Here is a 27,605-nt window from a genome sequence, read left to right as displayed (position 1 = left end):
AGAGTTGACTTTATTTTGCCGCAAACTGACGGATCAGTTTGACATTCATTAAAAATTACTTATATTATTAATGCTAATAAATTATTATGTATTTTTTTAATTATAAATGTCATGCAATTTGTAAATATTTATTTTGTTTAATTTCATTAAAATTTTTAAAAAATGTTTATCAAAACGTATCGTTTTTTAATTAAAAAAGATTGTATTTCTAAAAAAATTGAATACTTTATGCCTATAAGCACTATAGTTTTCTTATAAACATATGAAATACAGTAATATAAAATATTTATAATACATTAGTTATTAAAATAAGTAAATGTATATAAAACTATAGTATAAAATATTGTGTAATAAAACTAATTACAAATGTATAATAATATTACATAATAATTGGTTCCCGATTACCGACTTTACGAACACTTAATCTTATTTTTTTGTTAGCATTTTCAATGCTAGCACTTAATGGTGTGACACATGACTCGGGATTTGGTTGACAATTGTCAGTCTTATTATACATTTGATGATTAAGTTTGGTTGGAGTTGGAGATGACTTCTCAGAACAACAACTTAATGGAGAAGTAAAGAGATTTTTACTTAATTTTTGTTTTGCAATTTCTGAGTCGGAGTTAGTGCCAAATAAAAACTGTTGTCCAGCTTTGAGTACACTTCCAATCGATGTCTTTAACTTTTTGTTAGAATTGTCGAAATTCTTTTGTTTCAAAAGTGGTGTTCCCTTTCCATTCTCTCTATTGAAACGTTTGATCCATTTTTTCTTCATTGGAGTTCCAGAGTTTGGCATACTTTGGATATAAGCGTAAAGTTGAGCGACCTTTCAATAAAAAACAAATTAAGTTTTAAAATGTTATTTCTATTTATTATACGTTAATACTTGAGCTGACGTAAAGTCGTCAGAAGTGTTATTGTTTTGAACACAAAACTGATGGCCAGTGTTTACGGCTGCCAACGATGTTGTGCTCTCAGACTTATTGTTTTCAATCAGTTCAAGTTGTTTATCCACATCAAGAATCAACTGTTTTGGTGGTAAACATACAAATTCTGAATTATCAATCATAAAAATCAATGTCTGAGTAAATAAATCCAAATGTTGCTGTAATTCAATGGCTGAGAAACTTCGCGGACAAAACAAATGCGGTGCAAAAATTGTGGCCAAACTTATTGAAGTCATTTTGTTTTGTTCAACATTAGAGATCACTTTATCAAATAAAGACAGCAATTCATGGATCAGTTGTCTATTAGGCGCCGGTAATAAAAGTAAAATTAATTGAATTGCAGTTAATTTCTTCGATGTCTTCGTAGGAGAAGTAATAGTATCACATAATTGTGAGATTTTCTTCAAAAAAGGATACTTTGATTCAGTCATTAGTGGTTCGGGAAGTTCTGAAATAAATCTCTTCAAAACACTGCAACAGTCGTGAACTGTAAACCGATTGGCATATAAGTCAACCGTCACTCCCATTGATATCAACTCTTTTAACTCCATTTGTCTTACAGTACTTCCGCTCTTCCGGAATATGCCTTCATTTAAGATGTCTTGAGACAAATTGCAAATTAAGACATTTGTGTCATTTCAAGTACTAAAGACTTACTTTTATCATTTGTGATGAATTCAATCAATTGATTAACACAACAGATGCCCTCTTGAGTTAGTGGTGACCCAAAAATAGTATCTATTGTTCAATGAATTCAAGACATTCACTACACTCCAAGCTATCAAATATATTCATCACTTACCACTTGGCGTCTGAAGTGACCTCTTCTTCCCAATCGTTTGCTCTTTTGAATTGATATCAAAGTTTAAGTCAATTATAAACGAGAGATGACTTTGAATTAATTGAGTTAACAATTGATTATCTTTAAGATGCAACCTATCGATTGAATTCATTGTATTGATGGTAATGTGTGTCACCTAATGGTCGACAATCAGATAAAATCAATTGATATGTTGTCAACAGTTTGTAAACATTTGTTACAATAGTTTTAATATGAAATCTGTTGCAAACATATTGTAAACTGCGGTCTCATTTCAAACCATCCAATCATATGTTAATATCATATGACGTCTATTCAAATATATTTGCTTTCACTCATCAATAATGTCTATACAATACTACGGTATAAAACTCTATACATTTGTACAACTTTTCACTTTTACTTGCATTGCATTCAATAATAATTATTATTTGATTTGCATTTTATAGTAAAATTTAATTTTATATTATAATTATTTATTTTAATTATATATTAATTTAAATTATGATAAATTAAACACTAATTTATTGAATTTTGAAATTTATAGTTTTATTAATTGTTTTTCAATTGATAACAATGAATCCACTTTTGTCTTCAATTCATTCTTAATTGTAATCATTTGTAAAACTCTTTGTTGGCATTCAATTAGTTCTTGTCTTTTGTGACCATTAGGTCCAAACTGACGACAAAAATTCAATGATTTGTTTAACAAATTATGGATTCTTTGCTTTCGATCTGTTCTTAACTTTTCCTTTAGTAGTAATTGAATAAATAGTTTATTAATTATCATATGTTTTGAATTAATTAATTAGTTATAACTGTTATGAAAATAACAAATGTCTATAAACTTATGATAAGATAATATCAAACCATTTGTCTCTTTAATTGGTCTATCTTTGAGATGAAGGTATGGATGTGTTGTTGAAGTAAATCATTTTGTGTGTTCATCAAAGTTACTTGAGTTGTAATGTCGACGACTTGGATCTGCTTTAACTCAATATGACGTTTGATATCATTTAATTGATTGTTTAATTGAGACAATTGTTGTTCATATGTCTCGACACGAGTTCGTACTGAAAGACAATAAACAAATTGATAGTCAATTGGTTATCATTGATGTGGAAGAAGTGGTTAAACCTGTGTTGAGTGCAATCTTCTTATTATTAAATTTGGTCTCATTTTCAATGAGTTCTTCAAATAAATGACTTAACGTTTTGGTCTCCATTTGTTGCCAATTGTTATCCATTTAGTCTTAATTGGTATCCAATCATAACAAACACAATCAGTGATTACGTATCAATCGAATCAATCACTTAATCAACGCTTCAAATATTGGCTCACTTTTCATACAACACTCGCCTATTGGTTGAGTCAATGAATCACGTGATTCATTGTTTGAATGGTTTGAGTGTAAATGTGTGGCAAAACATATGATAATCACATTTATATGACATTTATAGCACATGTTGTCAATGGGTTAACAATAGGTAAACAATAGGTAAACAATAGGTTAATCATTATATTAAACAAATGGAGGATATAATTGAAGAACCATCACATCGTTTGAATCAATTATTAGATGAAACAACTATACAAACGAGTGATGACAGTGATGGACAAAATAAGTGTGACTATGATTGGACTAAATCACCGAAACTGATCAACAAATGTTTTAATCAATTCAATGATTCAAACAATTGTCTAAAAGGTTGCAAATGGTCTCCCGATGGTTCATGTCTTATGACAAACAGTGATGATCACTGTTTAAGACTTTTTAATTTACCACAAAATTTGTGTCAAAATCCTATTATTTTAGACGAAGACGTCGAAGAAATGGTAATTTTGTTGATTTATAAAAAGTGTTAAAATTATTTATAAACAAATTGACAAATGATGTGATAATTAAAGGCGAATTTGATTGCTTTGCATGTCTTTAATCAATTGATCGACAAGTGTTAACACAATTGATATCAATTGATCAAAATATAATTTATTTTGATTATACAGTAATTATGCAAATATTAATATATTGAATGTTTTAATTAATTAAAAACTATTTATCTCAGTATTGGTAAATAGTGTAATACATTCATTACATTTTCATTATAATTAAACTCAAAATGATATTTATTATTATCTGATGTCTAATAAACAATATATTTAGTCCTATATATTAGTTAACTTTGAGATCTTTATATTAATTTTCATATACTTTACTTGAGATTAGAGTCCAGTGCTTAAGATAAAAGAAAGTGAAATCATATATGATTTTTGTTGGTATCCACTCATGAACTCATGCCATCCATCCACATGTCTGTGAGTTTTATCAAAATTATAATTATTTATTAATTATCTAATATATGTCTAATTTTATTAATCAAGTCTTATGACAACCAGTCGTGATAATCCAATTCATTTATGGGACGCCTATACGGGACAACTTGTTTGTACGTATAGAGCATACAATTATGCCGATGAAGTAATAGCGGCTAATTGTGTGGCTTTTAGTGCTGACGGAACTAAAATATATTCGGGTTTTGAGAAATGGATCCGAGTTTTTGATACTTCTTCTCCCGGAAGAGTCTGTGATTCTAAACAAACTTACAGTAAGTTTTATATAAATATATTTTTATGATAACATTTGTTTAAAATTTTTATTTTGTTTATTTTTAAAGTGGACAAAACGGGTCAAAAGGGAATCATATCATGTATTGCAGTAAATCCTTTGAATCCAAATATTATAGCTTTTGGTTCATATGATAAAAGTATTGGACTTTATGAAGAACCAAGTCTTGTAAATATATGTGTATTAATGGGACAAAAGGGAGGACTAACACACATCCAGTTTTCAGCAGATGGCCACAGACTATATAGTGGCGGAAGAAAAGTATTTACAATTACCGGTAATTTTTTTATTGACATTTCATAATACATTTTGTATTAAAATTTATAGGATTCAGAGATACTTTGTTGGGATATTAGAAATGTCGGTCAAGTGTTGTCTGTCATCACTCGTAGTGTTAATACTAATCAAAGAGTATATTTTGACTTATCATGTGATTCAAAATATTTAGCGACAGGAAGTGATAATGGAATGGTCTATATTTATGACACCAAAAGTGATGATATCAATGATGATATACTCAAATCTTGTAACTCATTTGAGGCACACAATGATTGTGCTAACGGTGTGGCGTAAGTGAAGTATTTATTGAAGTTTGTGACCTTTTATAGCTTAAAGTGTTTAAATATTTGTAGTTTTCATCCAACATTACCTCTATTGTCGACTACTTCAGGTCAACGAAGATTTGCCGACGTATCTGACAGTGAAGATGAAGACTTGTCTTTATTAAAGACTAAACAAGAAAACAGTTTAAAGTTTTGGTGGAATTATTAATATTTCCAATGCCTTATATTTAAGTAAAATTTAATCATTTATTAATTGTTAAATAAATATTACTGTTATTTAATAATAACTGATTCAATTATACCATACTTTATAACAGTTAGCGGTATATTGATTGTACGGTATAGATATAACATACAGTAAATATATAACTTAACAAAATTGTTGTGCAATTCAATAAACTACTTTAAATTTTATTATGTAATATAAGTTGTTAATAAATATGTATATATACTGTATATAACTTAATTATTGTATTTGAAAATTACTAAAATAAAATCATTTCAATCAATTTTATAGTTTTTAGTATATTTATTTTACAATACTTTAGGCTCTAAATCAAATCTAAAGCTGCGTTCACACTAATGCTTATCCAAGTAGACTTGACTTGAACTCAAGTCAAGTTTCAAGTAACATGTGTTCACATTGCTACACTTAAGTTTATCTAATTTTATAAAAATTAATCAAATTATTGAAATTATTTTATTAATTTTGATGTTAATTATAAAAATTATACAAAAATAATTAATTTTTATTTATTAAACAATTTAAATGTAATATTTTTGCTAGACAGCTAAGCAGGCATTTAAAACGTAATAATATTTACATATTATACTTAACACTGATTGGCTAAGTTTATAAGTCTCGTGTGTTCACACTGTACTTAATGAAGTAAACTTACTTAAGAAGGGGTCACTACTGTACTTGAGTTAAGTCAAGGTAACTCAAGTAAGTACATGTGTGAACACCAAAACTTAAGTCAAGTCTACTTAGATTTTGTCCGTGTGAACGCAGCTTAAAGTTTATTATTATCATGATAAATTTTTAATTTTAAAGTCGCCTTATTTTTAATAACATTTATAAATAATATAATTACACTTACAGTATACTTACGGTATATAAAGTAATATCTGTTTAACAAATTTTACTAATAATAACAGATAAAAAAATTAACGTTTTATTAAACAATGAATGTGTAAAACAAATTATATAATATTAATAATTGAATTTAAACCATACAGTAGTTCTTAATTTAAAAAAAAAGTTTATTTCATAAATAATAATAATTAAAAAATATTTATAATAGTATTGAAAATTAATGATTTAGACTAAATTTTATTATAATTATTATCTAAATAATTATATAATCATTAAATATTTGATTTGGTTTTAGTTTTTTTTAGTTCGATTGGATTTTTAAAATAATTTTAATTATTGTTATTTCATTCAAATAATATAATAACGGTTTGGTTTCCTAAAAATGCTACGGTTCTGACCTCTACTGTATAATATTAATATGTTTAGTGTATTTTGAGATTGTAATACTCATAATGAAGATTTGGTACTATTTGTTTCTATGCTTTGTATTAATTTCATTTGTAATATATTTATGTATAAAAGTTATATAAAAAATGTTGAGTAAAATAAATAAAAAAAAATATTAATCCATAAATAATTGTTAACTAAATGATTGAATTGAATTGAATTAACGGTAATATCGATAGGTTTTATAGGTTTTATAGGTTATTGCGATTGATATTACGGTAAGTGATATATAGTTTGATTTCATTGATTGATGAATATGTCTAATGAAGTAAGTATTACATGAATTAAACGTTTAATGTTTTCTAATGATTTGAATCAATCATTTAAAGTCTGATAACCAAAACAAGATGAGTGGTCACAACGGAAGAGCTAATTGTGACACCAAAAGTGCGGCCAAACGCCGACCAAACAGAAATTGCCGTAAAAGACAACGGACTTCACTTGCAAATGGTTTTACTGTTTCCTCCAGTAATGACAACACCAATACTCAAGAGTTGCAGACAATGCCACTCATCAATGAAATCATTGAAAATCTCTCACAAAATACAGATAACACTAATAATACTGAAAGTCATACCAATAATGGGTTTAACTCTGAGACTAATGAATCTGTTTTGGCAGTCAATGATGTAAACGTTGGAAATGAGGTTACAATAAGAGAGATGCCAACTGCCAGACCAATACCACATCATATGATTGTTGATGACATGAATAACCAAATTAATGATAATCACAATAATAATGAAAATACAGAGAATGGCGATCAAAGAGAAGATGCAAACGTTTGTATTGATTTAACTCAAGACGACAGTATTGTTAACAATGAATCGGATTCTGAGATCGAGTGTATCAGTTCTGTCATCAAAAACCAAGACTTGTGTATTATTCGTGACGTTACACGAAAACGAAGACAACGTAATGATAACTATCAATCACAACCACAGCCACAACCAATTGAATCATCATCTGCTAAGCAAAGTGATGATGTCGTCGAAATTGATCCGTTAAAGATTACCACTCAAAACAATAGGTTTGATTAATTTTATTCAAATATCATATACTCATATCTCTTGTTAAATATTTAACAAACAATTCACTATTAGATGACTATTACCGATACATCTACCGGTAATTTATTTGATTACAATACTGTAAATATTGTACTGTATATTATATATTAATATATTGTTGATAAAAAAGTTTGAAAGCAGTTTAAATTGAATTACCGGTAATATGATTTTATTTGTATATATTAATACAAGTTTTATTTGTAACTTAACATAAAATATTAGGGGTTTAAATTTATAAATAAATTATGAAGTTATTTACATCGATTATGTCAATAGTTACCCAAAAAATATATATTATGGTAGTATTAAACTTAACTTATTAAGTAATTTAAAAAATGAGTGAATTTAACAATTAGATGATATTAAGCAAGATATTGAAGTAATAGTCTTTTGAAATCTCTATAATGTCTAAAATTTAATAATAAATATTAAAATTTGAATCAAATAGTACATCGCGTAGAAGTATTAAATGTCCCGTTTGTTTGGATGAGTCTTATATGGTATTTAATTAAAATTAAGGCTATTTATAAATTTATTAATGAAATATTACCAATAGTTTGGTGTCACTGACCGTAAACTTGTGGCCACAAAATGTGGACATCTATTCTGTGATCGGTAATAATGCATATGAAGTAATCGTAGAAACATTGCTATAATACCGGTAATTGTTTTTTTTATTACAGTTGTATACAACAAGTGATTCGCACTTCAAAAGTATGTCCCAATTGTCGAAAAAAGGTGAATAAAGGAAGTTATCATCCGATTTATATTTAGCGATGATTTTTAATTTAATTTCTGTAAAATGTTTTTTATTTTATTACCAATAATAAAAATTGAATATCATAATAAAATTTCATATAATTTAATATTAAGCTATTTTAATGTTAGTACAATATAACACATATGATTGAATGTTTTTAAAACAAAATACGAATATTTTTTTTAATGACAATTCTATTGTTTTGTATAATTTATGATTAAAAGATGTTTAATTTTTATTAAAATTATTTTTATATTAAAGTTTAAATTATTTTAAAGAATATTACATGAAAGGTATAAACTTTTAACATGATTTTTAAATAACTATTTTATTGTGGGAACGCTTGATATACTTACCCTTACGGTAATATTGACAGATTACCGCAGGTATAATATTGTGAATTTGTTTTCCATATGAAAATGCTATTTTTTAAAATTTTTACATTTTCATATGGGGTAGTTTGCACATAAATACGGTAAATAAACTGTACTTACGATAGTGTTTTGTTTTATTGACTATTTGAAAATATATAATCAATTACTAGTATATACGATATATATCAGTAACCATTTATTTAAAAAAATATATTTACGAATTTATTAAAAATAATTTGTTTTGTCGACTATATTAAAAACGTTTCAATTTCTCTATTGTTGTTAAATCACTGATTTGTTGTAATTTGTAACTAAATCTGGAGATAAACTTTCATCTAATTTAGATTTAGTGTGATATTCACGAAATCCTCAAATAGTTGTTCACTAGTTGTTATGTTTGTCTGTGTTTTAGTGTCTGTTTATAATGTCTTTGGAAACAGTTTTTAATGAATATTATATAAATGAATTTATTATTAACCCACTTTGACCCACTTTGACCCACTTTGACCCACTACACCATTTGGACGGCATACCCATTTTGGAAATATATCTAAATAACATTTAAAATATCCAGCATTTTATCTGGCAATGCTAGGCTTAGCAATAATTATTATTGGATGATTCTAATATCAATATAACATTTCTGTAATTTACAGTAATAACTTCCAAATAAAATAAATTTATAATTAAAAGATTATATGATTACTACTACTGTATAACTTTTAATTATATGGTTACTGTCATTTGTCATAGTTTGTCAATAATATTTAAGTAATATATTAAATGATCAGTTAAATTGATTAATATTTTACTATATTTACATTAATTTTAAAATAAAATAATTAAAACATAATAATATAATATAAAATATAATATGTACTGTATCTTATGTCAAATATATTTTATAATTTATATTACGGTAATACAGTGTATAATATGCTGAACTGTATAAGTTTAAGTCATTGAATGGCAAACAATTTGTTTATATTAATTTAATAAAATTGGCTAACATTAGTATAAAAGCAAAGTTCAAAATGTAGTCAAACTAAATACTAATCGCAAACAAATCATATTTATATCAATATTACAGTAGATTTTTGCTAGTTTTGTAACAAATCAATCATTTAGTAGTTATCTTCAAAATTTTACTCATTTATAGTTTGCATTTAAAATCTTATACTTAAAAATACTTGAGAACCTCATAGACATCGAATGATCGAAAATTTGGTGACTTCTGTGAAAATGATTGTCAAGTTTGGACTGTTAGCTGTTTTAGCTATTTATTTGTCTTTTTCTGGAACCGCTTTAAGTCAAAGTAAGTATTTCTCTAAATTTTTTAAATACTAAATACACAAAAATATATTAAATTAAATTTTCAATATTTTATATTATTTTACAAAGTTTTTCTTTTATTTATTAACTCATTTTTTTAATAGAAATATAAACTTCATAATGTATTGCTTAAAAAATAATTGAAAATTTTGATAATTTTGTCAAATGTTCAGAAAATCCAATTTAATATTTAATTTCTAAAAAATAAAGTAAATTTATCTAGTTAATATTATTAAATTTGATATAATGTAGCTTTTGTAATATTTATATAATTATTAGAATAAATACTGAATATATTTTTTAAATAAAGTATAAATGATAACTATATGCTATTTGATTTAACGATAAAAATTTGAATAGATATATGTTTTATCAATTAAAGCTGAGTTTTTTTTGCTTATATCCACAAATTTTCAATAAGTTATATAAAAGTGATAAGACTTACAGTAATAGACATATTTATTGTTCAGTTGGTCTGTTTTAAATCAATAAATTAAATGTCAATATAAAAATTATTTTTTTAAAAACGATTAGTAAGTTATTTAAAATAAATTTTAATAATTTATTTGAAATAAATGAAATCTATATATCTTATAATTTATATGATTAATTAATTTCAAGTTGAAGTTTACTTTTATTGAGGAGCATTAATATTAATTTTTAGATATAAATTTATATTAATAAAACTTTTTATATAAACTATAATTAATATGATAATTATTACAAAAAAAACATTGTTTGAGATTCAATTTAAACTGGTTTAGAGTATATAGAAAAAAATTTGATTAATTATTATGAATAGATGTTAAGCACTACTGTAGATATGAAAATGATATAATAATAATGGGTAATAAATAGTACTATAATATTATAAACTATTTAGTTATTTATAACTAAAAATTTAACATTAAATACAATAATAATTTTAATTGTAAAAAATGATTGTTTTATGAATACATTGCAAAATAGGTAATGAATTGCCCGTCAAATCCAATCGATTTGAGCTCAAGTCTGAGTGTTTACGAGAACTGAATACACAAATAAACTCAGAATTGTTTGCGAGTTTGGTTTACATGAATATGGTATCTATTGATTGATAATTTGTAATCATATTTAGCATAAAAATATATTAATACACTTATAGGGGGCTTATTTCGATAACAACAAAGTGGCCCGAAAAGGGTTCGCCAAGTTTTTTGCCGACCAGTCCCGCGAGGAAAAGGACCATGCTCATAAATTAATGGATTATATCAATAAAAGAGGTGGTATTGTCAACACTTTAGATGTCAAGGTATTCACATAACTGATAAATAATTGAAAAATTCATTACAATTCAATTGACTTATCAGATGCCAGTGAAGAGCACGTGGAACAGTCCTAAACAAGCACTTGAAGATGCAATTCAATTAGAAAATGATGTCAACGATTATATTCATAAAATCCATGGAATCGCTGAACATACTTGTCTTGATCCGCACGTATGATAACAATTAATATTATTTACAATTCAACTTTTCTTTAATAATAATTGATTATTACAATTAAATGATAGCTTATGGACTTCATTGAAAGCGAGTATTTAGAGGAACAGATGACTTCAATCAATCAATTGACAAGAATTCATACAATACTAAGTCAAATGCAAAACGGTGTCGGAGAGTATCTGCTCGATAGACAACTTCTTAAGGGTGATGTCAAACTCGATGAACTTTAAATGCTTCAATCAAAATGAAAATTGAAAACACTATTTCAACTTTTGTAACAAAATATATAACATAACTTTATTTTAAAATTATATAAAAGTGATTAACAATTTGTAGATAAATATTAATTATTAGAATAAAATTAATTCATATCAGAGTTTTGAGACCAATCTTAAGGTCATTACCAGACAACCCAAGGAGGTTGTCGTAGTTTGACTGTCTTTTGACTTATATTAACCGGAATGTTGACCACTGCTCGGTTCAATCGGTGGGCGTCCAATGCTCTCCTAATCATATGACCATCTTTTCCGAGTAAAAAGGCGGCCGGGATTGAACAATTTCGGGTGGTATTATCGGTGACCATCTCTATGTAAAGATCATCATTGCTGTGATTATTGTCGTAAATGATGACTCCAACCATTCCGCTCATTTCGGCGACAATACATTTGGCCAAAAATGAACAGCCGCTACATAAATACATTAAATCAATTTTATGATTAAACTCCACATAATTGCTAACAATTGATAATATAATTAACAATTTATTTATAATTTTGTCTTATTATTCAAATAAATAGTTATCTCTTAGTGTCAGTCAATACCCTCTTTCAATGAGTCCGATGTTATTGAAGAGTTCGAGTGTATTGACTAATGAAGTGCACGAGTCGTTTGGCTCAACGATAACTAAATTCATGTTTGAATAGATCTGCGACTAAACAGACAAACAATTAAATCATTAGATATCGCATATGACTTATGTCTTACAAAAGTTGTGCCAAAGTTCTGTGCCATTCGTGCCCTATATGTGTACCGAAGTGTCTCCGGCTCTACGATCTCAAAGTGTATGTCCTCTTTGGCCGACAATGTCGTCAAAACTGTCTCTAATTAATATCAAAAGTATATCAAAATTTATATCTTTTACAAAACAAAACAAAATTACCGCTTATTGTGGCCAACGTTTGGACTAATAATAAGTAAACAAATGTTTGATTCAAAAGATTAATTAAAGGCTTGTATTTGAAATTGAATTGCATTTAGAGTTATATGAAAACAATCTATTGATTGGATCCAAGTCTTGAGCAAAAACTCGACTGAAATGACAAAAGTCATTAAAATGATGTCTTCTTTGTTATCGATAGTTGAGATCAAATGAGATAAACATTGAATCAATTGTTATGTCTTATCATATAATTAATGACAAAACGTGTCAATTGTTGACAAATAAACACTAAAACAATAATTTGATGACAATTGACGTCATTTGTGTACAATTTGTCGGTTGAAATGCAATAGATTTTTGTCAATACTTTTGAATGAATAAAGCATTCAATGAATGAATGAATTAATGAATTAATTAATTAACTAATTGTTTATAATATTAATATAATTGAATTGATTGGCAATTAAGTGACAATTGATTGAGTGTTTAGTAAACAATAGTTATATTGAAGGCATGACTTTGATTACAAACTCTGAGACTCCCAATGAGTTCAAGTTAGACAATGTGGCCAACGATTGCATTCAATCGGTAAAGTTTGGCCAACACTCTAATCACTTGTTGTTGTCGGCCTCGTGGGACTCAACCGTAAGACTTCATGATATTAATACCAATACATTGCGGACCAAATACAACCACTCGGCCCCTGTCCTTGACTGCGCCTTTCAGGTCACTAATACTCCGACAATTAGATATCATATGATATATTAATATTGAAATATCCTATCATTTGTCATAATAGGACTCTTGTCACGTATGGAGCGGTGGTTTTGATAATCAGGTTAAGATGTTTGACCTAAACTCGGGTACCGAAACAATTTTGGGATCACATAACGCACCGATACGTTGTGTTGAATTTAGTGCTGAAATTAATGTTATGATAACCGCCGGATGGGATGCAAATGTCAAACTTTGGGATCCGAGAGCGCCGTCAGCGAGTGGTACTTATGCCCAACCGGACAAAGTCTATACAATGGGTGTTAGTGGTGACAAAGTTGTGGTCGGAACTGCCGGCCGACGAGTTTTGGTTTGGGATCTCAGAAATATGTCTTATGTTCAGCAAAGAAGAGAATCGAGTCTTAAATATCAAACCCGTTGTATCCGATGTTTTCCTAACAGACAGGGATATGTCTTGAGTTCAATTGAAGGCAGAGTTGCCGTTGAATATCTGGACCCAAGTCCTGAAGTTCAACGAAAAAAATATGCATTTAAATGTCATCGAAATAAAGACAATACGAGTGGCATTGAAGTTATATATCCGGTCAATGCTATCAGTTTTCACAGCGGATACAATACATTTGCGACGGGAGGGTCTGACGGCTACGTCAATATTTGGGACGGATTTAATAAAAAGCGTTTGTGTCAGTTCCACAAATATCCTTCAAGTATATCATCACTTTGTTTTTCATCCGACGGACAATATCTGGCCATTGCTTCCTCATTCCTCTATGAGAATGATGAGACCCGAGACATACCTCCCGATGCAATATTCATTAGGAGAGTCACTGATCAGGAGACTAAACCAAAATAATTATCTTATTTAAGCACTTCATATATTGTATTATTATTTACACAATCACATCATTATTTTTACTGAATAATAAATTCAATTATTCAAATCATTTGTTTAAATGTGTCTTTAATAATAAATTTGCAAAAATTAAATAATATCTAAATATAATTACTGAGAAACATATAATTTACAAAAAATTCTAATAATGATTGAATATTTTACACCAATTTTTTGGCCTCAAAGAAGCCCTTCAAATGTTTCATTTGCCAGAAACCCATCGACAGTAAAATGACTGTTTGACCCAAAGACCACCACAAGACACGTGAGTTTGTGCTTTCGCTCGTCTGTCGGAATCTCTCTTCGCGATACTGAATGACAAAACAAGAAAATGATGAGTCATTTGCAATGAATTAATTAGTAATAAATTTGATTTAAAGTCAAAGTTAAATGATAATCAAACCCTTTGATAGTTTTGTTCTTTAGTGATCTGTTCCACCTGATCCAGCAGTTGTCTGACTCGTAACTGAAGTTCACTTAACTTCTCTTTTTGAGCGATGTTTTGATAGTCGATGGCGTGTTCACCGACTTGAATGTCAAGATGTACTCTCAACTGTCCGCCACTAAACCAACGCGAAGAGTTGGAGTAAAGACAGATGACGTGCTCTCCCGGTGTGTGTGAAGTGAATGAGAAGCGGCCCTCATGTGAGTACACCTTTGATAAGATAACCTTGTCTTCTGGGTCTCGGATCTCCACATGCATACCAATACCCGGTGACGATGGCATAAATCCACCGGTGTTTGGATCAAACAATTGGCATTTGTAGTTACCTATTGTCACATAATTTGATCCAACCATTAATCACTGATTATCCGTCAGTGTGTCCACTGTTATGGTATACATACCGACTACAAGTGTCTCGTCGGGCACTTCTTCGATAAAGCACTTCCTCTCGGTTTCAGAGATGTGAAAATAGAGACCAAATGATTGATTTACAAAAATCAAGACAATTAATGACACAAATGCATGAAAAGTAATGTCTTGTGTCTTCATTTTGTGACACAAACTATCACTTAAAGTAATCCAAATGTAGATTCAAATCAATGAAAACACTGTATGACTGACTGTTAGGCCACGTATTGAACACACTTTGACTTACACTTCACTTGTCATCAGTCAATACAATGCCAAACATATACACTGTTACACAACAAATGCATTCAATGATTGACAAACAATACAACATTAATAGAAAAATACTCAAAACATGTAATCATATGAATGGGTGTGACTTTAGTTAGAAATTTTTGTTTTGATTTTAATTTAATTCACTTTTATTTAAATTAATTTTATCATTAAATCAAATGTAAATCAAAACAAAAGCAACGATTTCTATGACAAATGAATCTCATATTTAACACAAAATTTGTATTATTTGTGTTAATATCACTTAAATGTAAGTATTTGTCACTAAATTTTGTTTAGATTTTTTGTTTTTTTGGCGCAAATCTAATAACAATTTATTGTTAAATATTTTATACACCGACGGATATAGTGGTCAGTCAAGTGGTCAATCAATCAAATCATGGCATTAGAAGTGACCTCAATATTGATCGCAAAAATCGGCTCATATTTTGTACGATTAGTGTTGAAGAGCAACGTAAATGTGAGCACTGGTCGGAAGCTATCCGATCGGTGACCAGAACTTCGGTAAATGCATTTGAATATGAATTGGACTGTAAGATGGCCTCCGATAAGGATCAGTGTATGAATTGGATTGAGTCATTGATCGCACATTTGACTGTCTTAGATCCGGGAGAGCTATTTACTGCCGGTCGTTACCACAGTTTGGTCCCTATTATGTATGAGTTGTACGGATCGACCAAAGAAAAGGGCTATTACTCTGTGGCTGTCGTTAAGACTCAGTCATCGAGTTATATAAGAGATCTGAGAGATTTAAGAGGAAAAAAGGCCTGTTTTACTGGTGTGGGACACTTGTCTGGTTGGGTGATACCTATATCACGATTGTTGGATGAAGAGTTGTTTGACATCCGTGACTGCAATAATATCATCCGAAGCGCTGCCAGTTTTTTTGGTGACAGCTGTGCTCCCAATTCATTGATCGACAAAAACAATCCGATTGGTAACAACCCGTTATCCATATGTTCTTTATGTTCGGCCGCAGATCCAGACAAATCAAAGTGCTCTGGAAATGATATCTTTGCTAACTTTGAGGGCGCTTTTCAATGTTTGTCTCGAGTCGGTGACGTAGCCTTTCTTAAACATACCACTATAAATGAAATTTCGCGTTACAAGAATATCAATAAAAATGATTACGAATTGTTGTGTCCTAACGGTGGCCGTCGACCCATTAATGCCTATCAAGACTGCAATTGGGGTTACGTTCCCTCTCACGCCATCGTTATATCGTCGGCTACTCTACCAGAAGACAGACATAAAATTCAGAAATTTTTATTTGAATCCGTCAATAGATTTGGAGCTCAATTAATGCATAACAAGGACTATATAACAGGACAATCAATGAGACCGTCATTTAACCGATTTAATCAAAGTTTTACATCAAAACAGAATTTAACAAAATATAATTTATTGCAATTTGATGATAGATTCAGAAGTGACGGACAATTCCCATTATTTGGTGATTCTGTAAGATATGGAGCAATGAATCTTTTGTTTGCAGACGAAACTACTTCTTTAAATTCCGTTGAAATTAGTAAACAAACATTTGCTGGATATCTTCGATCGTATGAATTGCCGGCACGTATTAGATTTGATTACAGATCCAACATAACAAACATTTTGGACTATTTTGAAAAGTTACGCAAATGTCCCGTTCCTAATGCCAGGTTCTGTGTGGTATCGGATCAAGAGTTGGAAAAATGTCAGAGAATGAAGACTGCATTTCACGCCCAGATGTTAAAGCCGGAGCTGACGTGTGTCAAAGGTCACAGTACTATTGGCTGTATGTCAATGATTCACGACGGAAACGCTGACCTCACTGTTTTGGATGCCGGAGATATCTATACCGGTGGACACAAATTTAATTTAGAACCAATTGTTTCGGAACAAAATAATTTAAATGATACCTATTATTATTCGGTGGCCATAACTCGACAATCGGATAAAAATACTGATCTCCTCTATTTAAAAGGCAAGAAGTCTTGTCATTCAGGTTTTGGTTTAGCCGCCGGATGGGTGGTTCCGCTTAGTTTTCTTTTATCTAATTCCCGAATGCGGTCGTATGGATGTGACTCAGTTCGGGCCGCTTCAGAATTTTTTCAGAAATCTTGTATTCCTGGCTCTCTTTCCCGTGAATTCTATAGTTATGATAGCACTTGGGATTACGGAAATCTTTGCGATCTCTGTCACGGAGCGTCATATCGTTTCTGTAGCAGAGACTCATCCGAACCGTTTTTTGGTGACACCGGTGCTCTCCGGTGTTTAGTTGAAGGCGGCGGTGAAATAGCATTTACCAAACACACGTCTATTTTGGAGAACACTGGTGGACGAAACCCTGATTGGTGGGCCAGAAATGTCATTCCCGATGACTTTGAATTGCTTTGTCGCGACGGAACTCGTGCCACATATCAAGACTATAAAAACTGTCATTTGGGTCGAGTGCCGACCAATGCAATCGTCAACAATAAATATAACGACATTCTTATGAAAGAAGCATTTATTAATCTTTTTATTTATGCGCAACAGTTCTATGGATCCAAATATTCAGAAGACTTCACATTTAAGATGTTTGTATCACATCATGACTATAAAGATCTTATATTTCAAGACTCGACCGTACAGTTAAAAGCTATTCCTTATTGGAGACGCGATTATCGCCAATATTTAGGACATGAATTCCTAAAAGCTATGACTATAGTTGACTGCACTGCCGGAGCACTTAATAATATGCCATCATTTTTGACTTTATTATTAGTCATTATTTCATTTTATAATTCACACACATTTATTTAGATAATGTTATTATCATTAAATATGACATTCCGTCCATTAATTGCAACTAATTGTGACTAAAAAAGAAATAATCAATATTTACATTTTGTTACGAATTTTTAGTATTTTTTCATAAATTTTTATGTTATATATAATAAAAGATATTGTATTTCTATACATTTATATAGTAAATTTATTACCGTAATTATAAATAAAGTTAATTTTATAATTTATTGGTTTTGATTGTAATTTTTATTCAATGTTTTCAATTTATTCATAATATAATATCATTAAAAGAATATTCAAAAGTTAATCGAAATAAACATTGAATAATATTATTATTTTTAGCTTTATTTGTATTGTTTAGTACAGTAACTAAACCATAGCAACAATTACCGCAATTCAAAATATAAGCAAACATTTTAAATCAATAAACAAATGATAAATTAATTAATTTGTAATTAAAATAAATAATAATTACAAATTAATTATAATGACTTCATATATTGAATATAAAATTGAAGATTCAGTATTGAAACCATTACAGAAAGAGTCGGTCAGTTGGTCTCAAACTGATCGTTCAATTCTTGCAATATCTGTATATTCAGGTGACGGCACTATAATATTGCTCAATGAGGATGGGTTGCAACCTATTGAACTGTCTCAGAAAGAGTCGGATCTAATTCCTCTCAAGTCTGGTGTGAAAGTATCGTGTTTTCAATGGAACCCAAATATGCTTTCACTGGCCGTTTCGTGGGAATCGGGAGAACTAGGCGTCTATTCCATCAAGAATTCTAAGGCTGTTTGGAATGAATCCAATCTAAAGACTTATAACAGACAAAAAACAGTTGTTTGTATGCAATGGCTTAGTGATGGTCTCAGTCTTTTTACAGGTTTTTTATCAAATTATGATTTAATTATTTTTTTAAATTTAGTTAATAATAATACTTTTTTTTGTTGGTTCAGTTGATATTTCAGGAAAGATAATAATGTGGGAATTCGATGAAATGTCAAACCTTTTGCTTGAGAAACATAACCATCAAATTAGTGATCAAATATCAGATACACTATCTGTTAAATTAAATCAAATTCAATTTGTATATTTCGGTTCAAACAGTGGATCAATATATCAGATGAATGAATCGACCGGAACTATCAGTGATGTGGTGGCACTGGAAAGTGGTGTCAAAAAATTGTTATATTATTCAAAAAGGAATCGACTCATTATTATAACTGAATCTATGCTTTTATGTCAGTACTCTTTGTCGACCACCAGTTCCGATGTGAATGAGGTCTCAAAAGTCAAACTAAGTACCTCTGGTCGTAATATAACATCGGATATAATTACCGCAATGATGATCGATGACTCGGTCGGTCTTATTGCTATCTGTTTTTCTGGTGAACGGGTAGTTAGACTTTGGCAATTGGAAAGCGGTAACAATGCAGCCGTTATTGTTGCCGAATCGGCCGAATCCCATTGGGCTGGTGTCACGTCAGTGGGCTATTGGACTAATCTAATGGCTGCCGGAACCAGTAATAATCACATTATTATTTGGAAAAGGAGTTCAGGACTTGAATTCAATAGAGTTTCTCAAATACAAGTCAAGGGAAGTGTTAAGCAATTAAGTATTTCAAAGAATCGACAAATTGCTTGCATTACATCTATTAATGATATTTATTTAATTACCGAACAAAACATGTGTTTCTCTTATAACAAACAAATTGTTGTCATTCAGGTTTGTATTTATCTAAAATTGTATTTTTATATTTATATAATTTTAGTATTATTTTTAACTAAAACTTAGAATGGGTCTAAACAAGTAAAAGTAAAAAATATTGATACAAACAGTACTCAAGAATTGATAGTTGAGATACCGGTGCGAAATATGTATATGGGAAGTGATGGCAAGATCTTTGCCATTAAGCTAAGCGGATCCAAACGCGTCGACTTTTACCGATTAAATGCTTCCAATGATGTCATAGACTCATATTGTTCGGCAAATATTAGAGAAACCGATAACATGTTTGTCATTCATAATGAAATTGTCTGGAGTTGTCTTATAGACAATAATCAACAAAACGCAAAGTTTTCTTTACTTTCATATAATTTGGAGACCAATACTGAGGACAGTCATCAAATTGATTTGTTAGTAAACGCTGATAACTCTATTATGCAAATTAAAGTGATAGCTCTTGACTTGAATGGTGATTCATTTCTGGTTATATTATCAGTTAATAAAAAGTTATTTCTTTATGTTTTTAAACTGAATACATCCAAACCAATACTTAAATCTGGACCAACAGGTCTCAACCATTACAAGAAAATCATTTTCGCTAAAATTAATTGCGACGGAACTATGATAGCCTGTGTTGACCACAATTTATTGACCATTATATCAGACAATAAAATAATTAAACATAATATTGATGTCAATTCTGAAGAAGAAATTTGTGGTCTTTTGTGGGCCGATAACGAATCAGTTAATAATTTATATATAATTTATATTATTAGATATATATTATACTATATTATACTATATTATACTATATTATACTATATTATACTATATTATACTATATTATACTATATTATACTATATTATACTATATTATACTATATTATACTATATTATACTATATATACTATATTATACTATATTATACTATATTATACTATATTATACTATATTATACTATATTATACTATATTATACTATATTATACTATATTATACTATATTATACTATATTATACTATATTATACTATATTATACTATATTATACTATATTATACTATATTATACTATATTATACTATATTATACTATATTATACTATATTATACTATATTATACTATATTATACTATATTATACTATATTATACTATATTATACTATATTATACTATATTATACTATATTATACTATATTATACTATATTATACTATATTATACTATATTATACTATATTATACTATATTATACTATATTATACTATATTATACTATATTATACTATTCATTAGAATTATCAAAACTTTGTTAACAATCTATTTATTTGTTTATTTTCAGAGTATGTTATGTTTATCACTGCAATATGTAATAGATATCTATTTGTGTAATGTTAATGAACAGGTTATCAAACATTACAACCAAATAGAAATTGATATCAATCTTAAGTTAATAGCATTGAAAGTACCGATCATTTATTTGTTACGTTCCGATGAAATTGTTAAACAAGAGTTACCAGAATTAGAAGGTTTAAGTGAAGAAACAGTGTCTGTATTATTAGATTTTTTAATGGCTAAAAATATTGATATAAATCATTTAATTAAAAAAGTAAATCAAATCGGAGAAAATAATCATAAATTATGGAAAAATTTGGCAAAACTTAGTGTTAAGAGTAGAGACATAGATATGGGTTTGTATTGTATCTCAAAACTACAGAATGCAAGAGTTGTAAGGGATGTGAGACAAGAATTGCAAGAAAGTGGTCGAGAAGTTGCCTGCGCTCTGTTGGCCATGAATTTGGGTCTTCATTTAGATGCAGAAGAAATACTCAAAGAATGCAATAATCCGTTAAAATTAGCAAAATATTATCAAAATAGAAATGAATGGCAAAAAGCTATAAAATCTGTTGATAGAGTCAATCAAAAAACTGTTTATTATAATTATGCCAAACATTTGGAGCAAAACGAGTCTAATATAAAGGAAGCCATTAAATACTATGAACTTTCGGGAACTCATGTCTTTGAAGTGCCGCGAATGCTCTTTGAAATTGACAGCACCGGTGGATCTATGCTTAAAGATTATTGTCTTTCAGATAAAAGCAATTATACTGAGAAGGACAGCGCATACCTAATCAAATGGTGGGGACAATACTGTGAAAGTCAGGGAGATATCAATCATGCATTAAATGCTTACGAAAAGGCTAAAGACTACTATAATTTGGTTAGACTTCTTTGCTATACCGGTGAGAGTGAAAAGGCTAAGAATCTAATTAATGTATTAACAAATGACTCCAACAGTGAAGAGACAATTCCTACTCTCGAGGCAGCAATGCTTCACTTGGGAAGACATTTAGAATCAATTAATCCAATTGAATCAATCAATTATTATTTGCCTTCTGGTGCTATCAAACATGCCATTCGTGTTTGTAAAACAAATAATCTGATCAATGAATTGATTAAATTAACCATAACTTATGGCAATCAAGAGGAAGCTAAAGATATAGTCAATACATACATTGACTCCAATAGCGATGGTTTCAGTGAAATTAATGACGATTATATCGTTCAGATATATTATAAATGTGGACAACAAGACAGGGCTATAGAGATGGCACTTAAGACCAGAACTTGGACTCAACTCAGAAATATATTATCAGATCTGATGTCAAAATTGAATTTAGACCACAATATTGATATCAATATTAATGAATCTATTGTTAACTTAGCATTGGATGCTCTTAAAACTGATTCAGAAATTATAGATATTGTCATTGATTTATTACTTCTTAACAAAAATAGTGATCCATCTCTGTTGGAACAACTGATAAGTGATCACAACATTGAGATCAATGAAAAACTTGTGGATAAAGTTGAAAAAGTAATCAAAAATAAGGGACAAACACAACAAGTGATGTTATCTTTGGCTGATATGGCTCTACAACAGGGAAACTGTTTGATCGCCGCTAAGCTCTATAACAATCACGGACTCAGAACTAATGCCATCAAAGCATTGATTAGAACCGGACTGACGGACAAAGTGATCAGTTATGCAAATATTGCCAGAGATAAGAGTGTCTATAAAATTGCCGCCAATTATCTCAAGACAATCGACTTTAACGAAGACTCAGTTATTGACAATTTCCTCAAAAAAGCCGGAATTACTAACAACAAGAGCGAGACATTTGATTAAATATTTTGAATAATATAAACACTTATTAAATATATTTTTGATTAGATATTGCAATTGATTATTAAATTATGATTAAAAGTATTTGACAACAAAAATGGGATCAGATTCGGTATATGTAACCCATTTGTTGTTGAAGTTTTAAACGCTATTAAAATCATGATTTAAAAAGTTTTAAAAAAGATAAGATACTAGTCATCACATACAGTTCCTTCACGTCACACACCACTTCCTAACCCTCCACACCCACCATAACTAATGTAATCACAAATTTATATAATTTTTGTAATTATAAAAAATATTAATATTTATATAATACTAATTACTAAATAATTTAAAAATATTATAAAATAGTATTTTTGTTGAGTTATTATTAGTGTATTGATTAATAATTTTTTATACTCTATTAAATAGTTGTTATAATAGTTGCTAAAAAACGTCAAATAGTTGTTAAAATAGTTATTTAAACTGTATTAAATAGTAGTATATAGTTGCCAAAAAAGCCAAATAGTTATTGAAATAGTTATTTATTTTCTTATAAATATTTCAACTGATATATAATTCACTTGTTTTCAGCATATTTATAAAAATGATTTATATAAATAAACTAATTATTTCTATTGTTAAAAAAGTTAATTTATATAACTATTACTTTTTGTTTTTACATATATTTGTGCAATATTTTACAATTTTATGCTTATATTTTTCAAAATAACTGAAATAGTTATTTATAAGTTTTTATAGTTGCTAACCTAACAAATAGTTATTTATAGTTATAATAAAATTTCGGAAATAGCGTCCACTGGTCAAGTTAGGTGGACATACTAAGTCCCAGTTATAAGCGTTAAACCGACAAAATAATTTTTTTAGTTGGAAATCAAGACACTAGTTATTATATACTGTACTTAATGTGAATATTACTGAATATATTCTGGTTTTGAGTCAATTGTTGATCCAATAGATGTCATTACAAGAGATGTATTGCATTTAAGGCATGTTTTCAAACATTTAATGTATTTTAATATTTTTGAAATCACTATAACATGTGTACCACTTATGACATGTGATTATCAATGAAAATATGGATAAAGAAGACAAACATAAGAGTCATCAGAAAAGACAAAGTGGCAGAAAAGCAGACAAAAAGAAGTTGAATGCAAATAATGCCAATAATAGTGACACAAATGTCACAAATAGTCAGAAGAAGAATAGTAAGGCTTTTGCCATCAAATCTGCCGTTAAGGCCGAGAGACAGTTCAGACGTAAACAAGACTTGACAGCAAAGAGGGAACAGTTGCCAACCGTTGATAGGACACCACTAGAACCGCCACCATTTGTTGTGGCAGTAGTTGGTCCACAAAAAGTGGGTAAATCGACATTAATTTCATCGATACTGAAGAATCTGAGCCGAAGTAAATTGTCTCAAATGGTTGGTCCCATCACTTGTGTGGCCGGAAAGAAACGCCGATTGACTCTTATTGAGTGCAATAATGATATTAATTGTATGATAGATGTGGCAAAAGTAGCGGATTTGGTGTTACTTATGGTTGACGCCAGCTTTGGCTTCGAGATGGAGACCTTTGAGTTCTTAAATATCTGTCAATCGCATGGATTTCCAAGAATTATGGGTGTATTGACTCATTTGGATGTTTTTAAAAATCCGAAATCATTGCGCAAAACAAAGAAGATTTTGAAACATCGTTTTTGGACTGAAATCTATTCCGGAGCTAAACTCTTCTATTTGTCTGGACTTATCGGTGGACACTATCTTAAGAATGAAATTCACAATTTATGTCGATTTATATCAGTCATCAAATTCCGTCCGTTGCAGTGGATTACAAGTCATCCATATTTAATTGTTGACAGAATTGAAGACATAACTAATCAAGAATTGATTCGTCAAAATCCTAAATGCAATCGAAAAGTCTGTCTTTTTGGTTATTCTCGAGGAAGTAATTTTAAGAGGAATAATGACATTCACATACCTGGTTGCGGGGATTTTACAATAAAAGATATATCATTTTTATCTGATCCATGTCCTCTACCCGACAAAGAGAAGCGAAGATCACTCAATGAAAAAGAACGTCTTATATATGCGCCGATGTCTGGTGTCGGCGGTTTGGTCTATGATAAGGACGCCATTTATATAGACTTAGGCGGAAGTCATTCGCATAAAGATAAAACAGATGAACACAAAGAACATGACGATGAAATGGTCTCTTCTATCATTTCCTCCAAACAAACCATTGATGAAAAAATGGCTTCAACTCAACTTCAATTATTTAGTAATACAGTGCCTTCTTTGGCATCAAATGTGTTTAGTAATGAAAGATTCAGAAGGAAAGTCACGTTTAATACCGAACTTAATTTAGATGAATATGAAGACGAGGCAAATGATGATTATTCAGATGAAGATAATGAGAGTGAAAATGAGCAACAAATGGATTTACAAAATGAAGACTCCGAAGACGATATTAATGAAGAAATTAGTGATTCAGATGAAGTGATTGAAGACGAGGATGAGTTAAATGTCTCGAAATGGAAGAATGACTTGTCATCTAAAGCTGCAAATGCTTTCTATTCAAGACTTGAGAGAACAGAAAATATACAGAAATTAGTTTACGGCGACACTAATGACTTGAAAGATGATAACTATTTTAATGATTACAAAGAACTTTCTGACGGTTTGTTTAAAGTGATTGAGAAAAAACACGAAGAGATGCATAAAATGAAGGCAACGCTAAATTCAATTGAATGCACAAAATTTCCAAAAGAATTACTTATTAATTGGAACTCTGATCGTGTATTTGATACCATTAAAGATTGTTTTGTTACCGGAAAGTGGGCCGACAATGAAGATGCGGCCAAACTATTAGCCATAGATACGGATCAGACAATTGAAGAGAAATCTGATGACGAAGTGTTTGGAGATTTTGAAGATTTGGAAACTGGAGAAAAGTTTTTTGGAAATGTGGAGGAAAATAATGAAAAGGATAAAAATGATGGGAATAATGATTCGGATAATGAAATGCAAAAATTGATGGAAAAGAAGCGCAAAACGAAAGAACGATTTGACTTAGAATACGATGAAAAGGATGGAAATGAAGAGAAATCATTTCTTGAAGTACAACGAGAAAAACTTCAGGAACAGAGTCGGGTCGGAACTATTAATAAGATTTATATTTATATAATTTTATTGATTTTAATGTTTATAATTACAGTTAAATAGAAGTGAATTCGAGAACATGAATGATGAACAAAGGATTCAATTTGAAGGATTCAGAGCCGGAATGTATTTAAGACTTGAAATCGATAACATTCCGCACCAATTGATCGATAACTTTGATCCCAACCATCCATTGATTGTCGGTGGACTTCTTAGCGGTGAAACTAATATTGGATACGTTAGAGTCCGGATTAAGAAGCATCGATGGTATGACAAGATTTTGAAGTCTAGAGACCCGCTTATAATGTCAATGGGTTGGAGACGCTTTCAAACACAACCTTTGTATTCAACTCAAGACGACAACGGACGCAATCGACTTCTCAAATACACTCCACAACATATGCATTGTTACGCTTCGTTTTGGGGTCCAATTAGTCCTCAAAATACAGGCTTTATAGCCGTACAATCGGTATCGGATATAATACCTAATTTCAGAATTGCCGCCACAGGTGTTGTACTCGACATAGATAAGTCTTCACAAATCGTTAAAAAACTTAAATTATTGGGAACTGCTTTAAAAATATATAAAAAGACTGCTTTTATTAAAGGCATGTTCAACACAGCTCTGGAAGTGACCAAATTTGAAGGCGCATCCCTTAGGACTGTCAGTGGCATTAGAGGCCAAATTAAGAAAGCTATTCGCGCGCCTCCCGGAGCTTTTAGAGCCACATTTGAGGATAAAATACTTATGAGTGATATTGTATTTCTAAAAACATGGTATACCGTAACTGTGCCTAAGTTTTATGCTATCGTGACTTCATTATTATTACCACTAAATGAAAAGCTTAAATGGCAGGGAATGAAAACTGTTGGACAACTTAGATATGAATCGGGAATACAAGCGCCCAATAATAGAGATTCTCATTACACACCAATAGAGAGAAAGAAGTTTAACTTTAAACCATTAACTATATCGAAGTCACTTCAACGAGAACTACCATTTAAGGCAAAACCAAAACTTTTGCCTAAAAAGCAAAATAAAGTAAAACGAGTGGCTGTTGTCAGGGATCGGGAGGAACAACAAACACATAATCTGATGAAAATGATTAGAGCAGCCCATAGACAGAAAATGATGAAAGAAAAACAAGCAATGGCTCAGAGAGTGGCCAAACATAAGAAAGAAATGAATAAAATACAGAAAGGAAGAGAAAACAAACAAAAAGAAACGAAAAAACGAATATTCAGTAAATTAAGTAAAAAGAAGACTAAAGAAAATAATTAAATAATAAAACTTTTATTTATA

The 27,605-nt window shown here is 29.7% G+C and overlaps 11 protein-coding genes across 12 annotated transcripts; 7 read left to right on the top strand and 4 right to left on the bottom strand.

Moving 5' to 3' along the window:
• Positions 1–349: 349 nt before the first annotated feature.
• On the bottom strand, positions 350–2,073 carry LOC128965759 (rho GTPase-activating protein 19-like). Its single transcript, XM_054312522.1, has 4 exons — positions 1,753–2,073; positions 1,608–1,688; positions 890–1,551; positions 350–829 (listed from the first exon to the last, which is right to left on the bottom strand). Exons 1-4 carry the CDS (start codon positions 1,901–1,903, stop codon positions 380–382), a joined length of 1,344 nt encoding a protein of 447 aa, XP_054168497.1. The 5' UTR covers positions 1,904–2,073; the 3' UTR covers positions 350–379.
• On the bottom strand, positions 1,924–3,038 carry LOC128965922 (uncharacterized). Its single transcript, XM_054312698.1, has 4 exons — positions 2,908–3,038; positions 2,641–2,843; positions 2,346–2,521; positions 1,924–1,927 (listed from the first exon to the last, which is right to left on the bottom strand). Exons 1-4 carry the CDS (start codon positions 3,014–3,016, stop codon positions 1,924–1,926), a joined length of 492 nt encoding a protein of 163 aa, XP_054168673.1. The 5' UTR covers positions 3,017–3,038.
• A 118-nt stretch (positions 3,039–3,156) lies between these two features.
• On the top strand, positions 3,157–5,167 carry LOC128965921 (telomerase Cajal body protein 1-like). Its single transcript, XM_054312697.1, has 6 exons — positions 3,157–3,606; positions 3,998–4,086; positions 4,153–4,376; positions 4,446–4,657; positions 4,724–4,965; positions 5,029–5,167. Exons 1-6 carry the CDS (start codon positions 3,301–3,303, stop codon positions 5,165–5,167), a joined length of 1,212 nt encoding a protein of 403 aa, XP_054168672.1. The 5' UTR covers positions 3,157–3,300.
• Positions 5,168–6,612: 1,445 nt separating this feature from the next.
• On the top strand, positions 6,613–8,398 carry LOC128965765 (myb-like protein D). Of its 2 annotated transcripts, none has more exons than XM_054312530.1 (5): positions 6,613–6,720; positions 6,832–7,532; positions 8,021–8,072; positions 8,129–8,187; positions 8,256–8,398. In XM_054312530.1, the coding sequence occupies exons 2-5, from the start codon at positions 6,850–6,852 to the stop codon at positions 8,344–8,346; spliced, it is 885 nt and encodes a 294-aa protein (XP_054168505.1). In that variant the 5' UTR covers positions 6,613–6,720; positions 6,832–6,849; the 3' UTR covers positions 8,347–8,398. The 2 variants fall into 2 exon arrangements, with proteins under 2 accessions (XP_054168505.1, XP_054168504.1); XM_054312529.1 differs by having other exon boundaries at positions 6,613–6,770.
• Positions 8,399–9,730: 1,332 nt separating this feature from the next.
• Positions 9,731–11,892, top strand: LOC128965970 (ferritin heavy chain B-like). The gene is made up of 5 exons (XM_054312764.1): positions 9,731–10,021; positions 11,008–11,120; positions 11,183–11,329; positions 11,388–11,516; positions 11,591–11,892. The coding sequence occupies exons 1-5, from the start codon at positions 9,919–9,921 to the stop codon at positions 11,750–11,752; spliced, it is 654 nt and encodes a 217-aa protein (XP_054168739.1). The 5' UTR covers positions 9,731–9,918; the 3' UTR covers positions 11,753–11,892.
• Positions 11,893–11,916: 24 nt separating this feature from the next.
• Positions 11,917–13,007, bottom strand: LOC128965971 (protease-associated domain-containing protein 1-like). Its single transcript, XM_054312765.1, has 4 exons — positions 12,682–13,007; positions 12,507–12,622; positions 12,344–12,453; positions 11,917–12,208 (listed from the first exon to the last, which is right to left on the bottom strand). Exons 1-4 carry the CDS (start codon positions 12,773–12,775, stop codon positions 11,923–11,925), a joined length of 606 nt encoding a protein of 201 aa, XP_054168740.1. The 5' UTR covers positions 12,776–13,007; the 3' UTR covers positions 11,917–11,922.
• Positions 13,008–13,016: 9 nt separating this feature from the next.
• LOC128965968 (mitotic checkpoint protein BUB3-like) lies at positions 13,017–14,326 on the top strand. The gene is made up of 2 exons (XM_054312762.1): positions 13,017–13,407; positions 13,481–14,326. Exons 1-2 carry the CDS (start codon positions 13,195–13,197, stop codon positions 14,267–14,269), a joined length of 1,002 nt encoding a protein of 333 aa, XP_054168737.1. The 5' UTR covers positions 13,017–13,194; the 3' UTR covers positions 14,270–14,326.
• A 58-nt stretch (positions 14,327–14,384) lies between these two features.
• Positions 14,385–15,455, bottom strand: LOC128965969 (transmembrane emp24 domain-containing protein eca-like). The gene is made up of 3 exons (XM_054312763.1): positions 15,155–15,455; positions 14,712–15,079; positions 14,385–14,619 (listed from the first exon to the last, which is right to left on the bottom strand). Exons 1-3 carry the CDS (start codon positions 15,300–15,302, stop codon positions 14,470–14,472), a joined length of 666 nt encoding a protein of 221 aa, XP_054168738.1. The 5' UTR covers positions 15,303–15,455; the 3' UTR covers positions 14,385–14,469.
• A 69-nt stretch (positions 15,456–15,524) lies between these two features.
• Positions 15,525–18,272, top strand: LOC128965940 (melanotransferrin-like). The gene is made up of 2 exons (XM_054312721.1): positions 15,525–15,705; positions 15,805–18,272. Exons 1-2 carry the CDS (start codon positions 15,651–15,653, stop codon positions 18,240–18,242), a joined length of 2,493 nt encoding a protein of 830 aa, XP_054168696.1. The 5' UTR covers positions 15,525–15,650; the 3' UTR covers positions 18,243–18,272.
• On the top strand, positions 18,264–23,139 carry LOC128965920 (intraflagellar transport protein 140 homolog). The gene is made up of 5 exons (XM_054312696.1): positions 18,264–18,294; positions 18,746–19,114; positions 19,188–19,957; positions 20,027–20,701; positions 21,292–23,139. The coding sequence occupies exons 1-5, from the start codon at positions 18,264–18,266 to the stop codon at positions 23,137–23,139; spliced, it is 3,693 nt and encodes a 1,230-aa protein (XP_054168671.1).
• Positions 23,140–24,122: 983 nt separating this feature from the next.
• Positions 24,123–27,591, top strand: LOC128965791 (ribosome biogenesis protein BMS1 homolog). The gene is made up of 2 exons (XM_054312559.1): positions 24,123–26,293; positions 26,358–27,591. Exons 1-2 carry the CDS (start codon positions 24,218–24,220, stop codon positions 27,582–27,584), a joined length of 3,303 nt encoding a protein of 1,100 aa, XP_054168534.1. The 5' UTR covers positions 24,123–24,217; the 3' UTR covers positions 27,585–27,591.
• Positions 27,592–27,605: the final 14 nt, after the last annotated feature.

Source organism: Oppia nitens, unplaced genomic scaffold (assembly GCF_028296485.1).
Source record: "Oppia nitens isolate AA-2021 unplaced genomic scaffold, nextdenovo-longstitch-racon4-pilon3 scaffold18_pilon_pilon_pilon, whole genome shotgun sequence".
NCBI lineage: Eukaryota > Metazoa > Arthropoda > Arachnida > Sarcoptiformes > Oppiidae > Oppia > Oppia nitens.
Note: the sequence above shows the minus strand (reverse complement) of the source record. Positions and strands in the feature narration are given on the sequence as shown.

What these genes read in the sequence shown, in the direction of transcription:
- LOC128965759 (XM_054312522.1), bottom strand. Translation starts at nt 1,903, where the DNA reads ATGAATTCAATCGATAGGTTGCATCTTAAAGATAATCAATTGTTAACT. An exon ending in GTCACTTCAGACGCCAAGTG is followed by an intron (nt 1,689 to 1,752) that starts GTAAGTGATGAA and finishes ATTGAACAATAG; the next exon opens with ATACTATTTTTGGGTCACCA. An exon ending in ATTCATCACAAATGATAAAA is followed by an intron (nt 1,552 to 1,607) that starts GTAAGTCTTTAG and finishes ATTTGTCTCAAG; the next exon opens with ACATCTTAAATGAAGGCATA.
- LOC128965969 (XM_054312763.1), bottom strand. Translation starts at nt 15,302, where the DNA reads ATGAAGACACAAGACATTACTTTTCATGCATTTGTGTCATTAATTGTC. An exon ending in CGACGAGACACTTGTAGTCG is followed by an intron (nt 15,080 to 15,154) that starts GTATGTATACCA and finishes ATGTGACAATAG; the next exon opens with GTAACTACAAATGCCAATTG. An exon ending in AAGAACAAAACTATCAAAGG is followed by an intron (nt 14,620 to 14,711) that starts GTTTGATTATCA and finishes TTTGTCATTCAG; the next exon opens with TATCGCGAAGAGAGATTCCG.
- LOC128965970 (XM_054312764.1), top strand. Translation starts at nt 9,919, where the DNA reads ATGATCGAAAATTTGGTGACTTCTGTGAAAATGATTGTCAAGTTTGGA. An exon ending in TGGAACCGCTTTAAGTCAAA is followed by an intron (nt 10,022 to 11,007) that starts GTAAGTATTTCT and finishes ATTGCAAAATAG; the next exon opens with GTAATGAATTGCCCGTCAAA. An exon ending in TCAACACTTTAGATGTCAAG is followed by an intron (nt 11,330 to 11,387) that starts GTATTCACATAA and finishes TTGACTTATCAG; the next exon opens with ATGCCAGTGAAGAGCACGTG.
- LOC128965922 (XM_054312698.1), bottom strand. Translation starts at nt 3,016, where the DNA reads ATGGATAACAATTGGCAACAAATGGAGACCAAAACGTTAAGTCATTTA. An exon ending in GAAGATTGCACTCAACACAG is followed by an intron (nt 2,844 to 2,907) that starts GTTTAACCACTT and finishes ATTGTCTTTCAG; the next exon opens with TACGAACTCGTGTCGAGACA. An exon ending in ACCAATTAAAGAGACAAATG is followed by an intron (nt 2,522 to 2,640) that starts GTTTGATATTAT and finishes TTACTACTAAAG; the next exon opens with GAAAAGTTAAGAACAGATCG.
- LOC128965920 (XM_054312696.1), top strand. Translation starts at nt 18,264, where the DNA reads ATGACATTCCGTCCATTAATTGCAACTAATT. An exon ending in TGGTCTCAGTCTTTTTACAG is followed by an intron (nt 19,115 to 19,187) that starts GTTTTTTATCAA and finishes TTGTTGGTTCAG; the next exon opens with TTGATATTTCAGGAAAGATA. An exon ending in AACAAATTGTTGTCATTCAG is followed by an intron (nt 19,958 to 20,026) that starts GTTTGTATTTAT and finishes ACTAAAACTTAG; the next exon opens with AATGGGTCTAAACAAGTAAA.
- LOC128965765 (XM_054312529.1), top strand. An exon ending in ATTACCACTCAAAACAATAG is followed by an intron (nt 7,533 to 8,020) that starts GTTTGATTAATT and finishes TGAATCAAATAG; the next exon opens with TACATCGCGTAGAAGTATTA. An exon ending in GTTTGGATGAGTCTTATATG is followed by an intron (nt 8,073 to 8,128) that starts GTATTTAATTAA and finishes TATTACCAATAG; the next exon opens with TTTGGTGTCACTGACCGTAA.
- LOC128965791 (XM_054312559.1), top strand. Translation starts at nt 24,218, where the DNA reads ATGGATAAAGAAGACAAACATAAGAGTCATCAGAAAAGACAAAGTGGC. An exon ending in AACTTCAGGAACAGAGTCGG is followed by an intron (nt 26,294 to 26,357) that starts GTCGGAACTATT and finishes TTATAATTACAG; the next exon opens with TTAAATAGAAGTGAATTCGA.
- LOC128965921 (XM_054312697.1), top strand. Translation starts at nt 3,301, where the DNA reads ATGGAGGATATAATTGAAGAACCATCACATCGTTTGAATCAATTATTA. An exon ending in TGCCATCCATCCACATGTCT is followed by an intron (nt 4,087 to 4,152) that starts GTGAGTTTTATC and finishes TTATTAATCAAG; the next exon opens with TCTTATGACAACCAGTCGTG. An exon ending in TGATTCTAAACAAACTTACA is followed by an intron (nt 4,377 to 4,445) that starts GTAAGTTTTATA and finishes TTATTTTTAAAG; the next exon opens with TGGACAAAACGGGTCAAAAG.
- LOC128965968 (XM_054312762.1), top strand. Translation starts at nt 13,195, where the DNA reads ATGACTTTGATTACAAACTCTGAGACTCCCAATGAGTTCAAGTTAGAC. An exon ending in TCCTTGACTGCGCCTTTCAG is followed by an intron (nt 13,408 to 13,480) that starts GTCACTAATACT and finishes TTGTCATAATAG; the next exon opens with GACTCTTGTCACGTATGGAG.
- LOC128965940 (XM_054312721.1), top strand. Translation starts at nt 15,651, where the DNA reads ATGAATCTCATATTTAACACAAAATTTGTATTATTTGTGTTAATATCA. An exon ending in TGTGTTAATATCACTTAAAT is followed by an intron (nt 15,706 to 15,804) that starts GTAAGTATTTGT and finishes CGACGGATATAG; the next exon opens with TGGTCAGTCAAGTGGTCAAT.
- LOC128965971 (XM_054312765.1), bottom strand. Translation starts at nt 12,775, where the DNA reads ATGCAATTCAATTTCAAATACAAGCCTTTAATTAATCTTTTGAATCAA. An exon ending in AACGTTGGCCACAATAAGCG is followed by an intron (nt 12,623 to 12,681) that starts GTAATTTTGTTT and finishes GATATTAATTAG; the next exon opens with AGACAGTTTTGACGACATTG. An exon ending in ATCGGACTCATTGAAAGAGG is followed by an intron (nt 12,209 to 12,343) that starts GTATTGACTGAC and finishes GTATTTATGTAG; the next exon opens with CGGCTGTTCATTTTTGGCCA.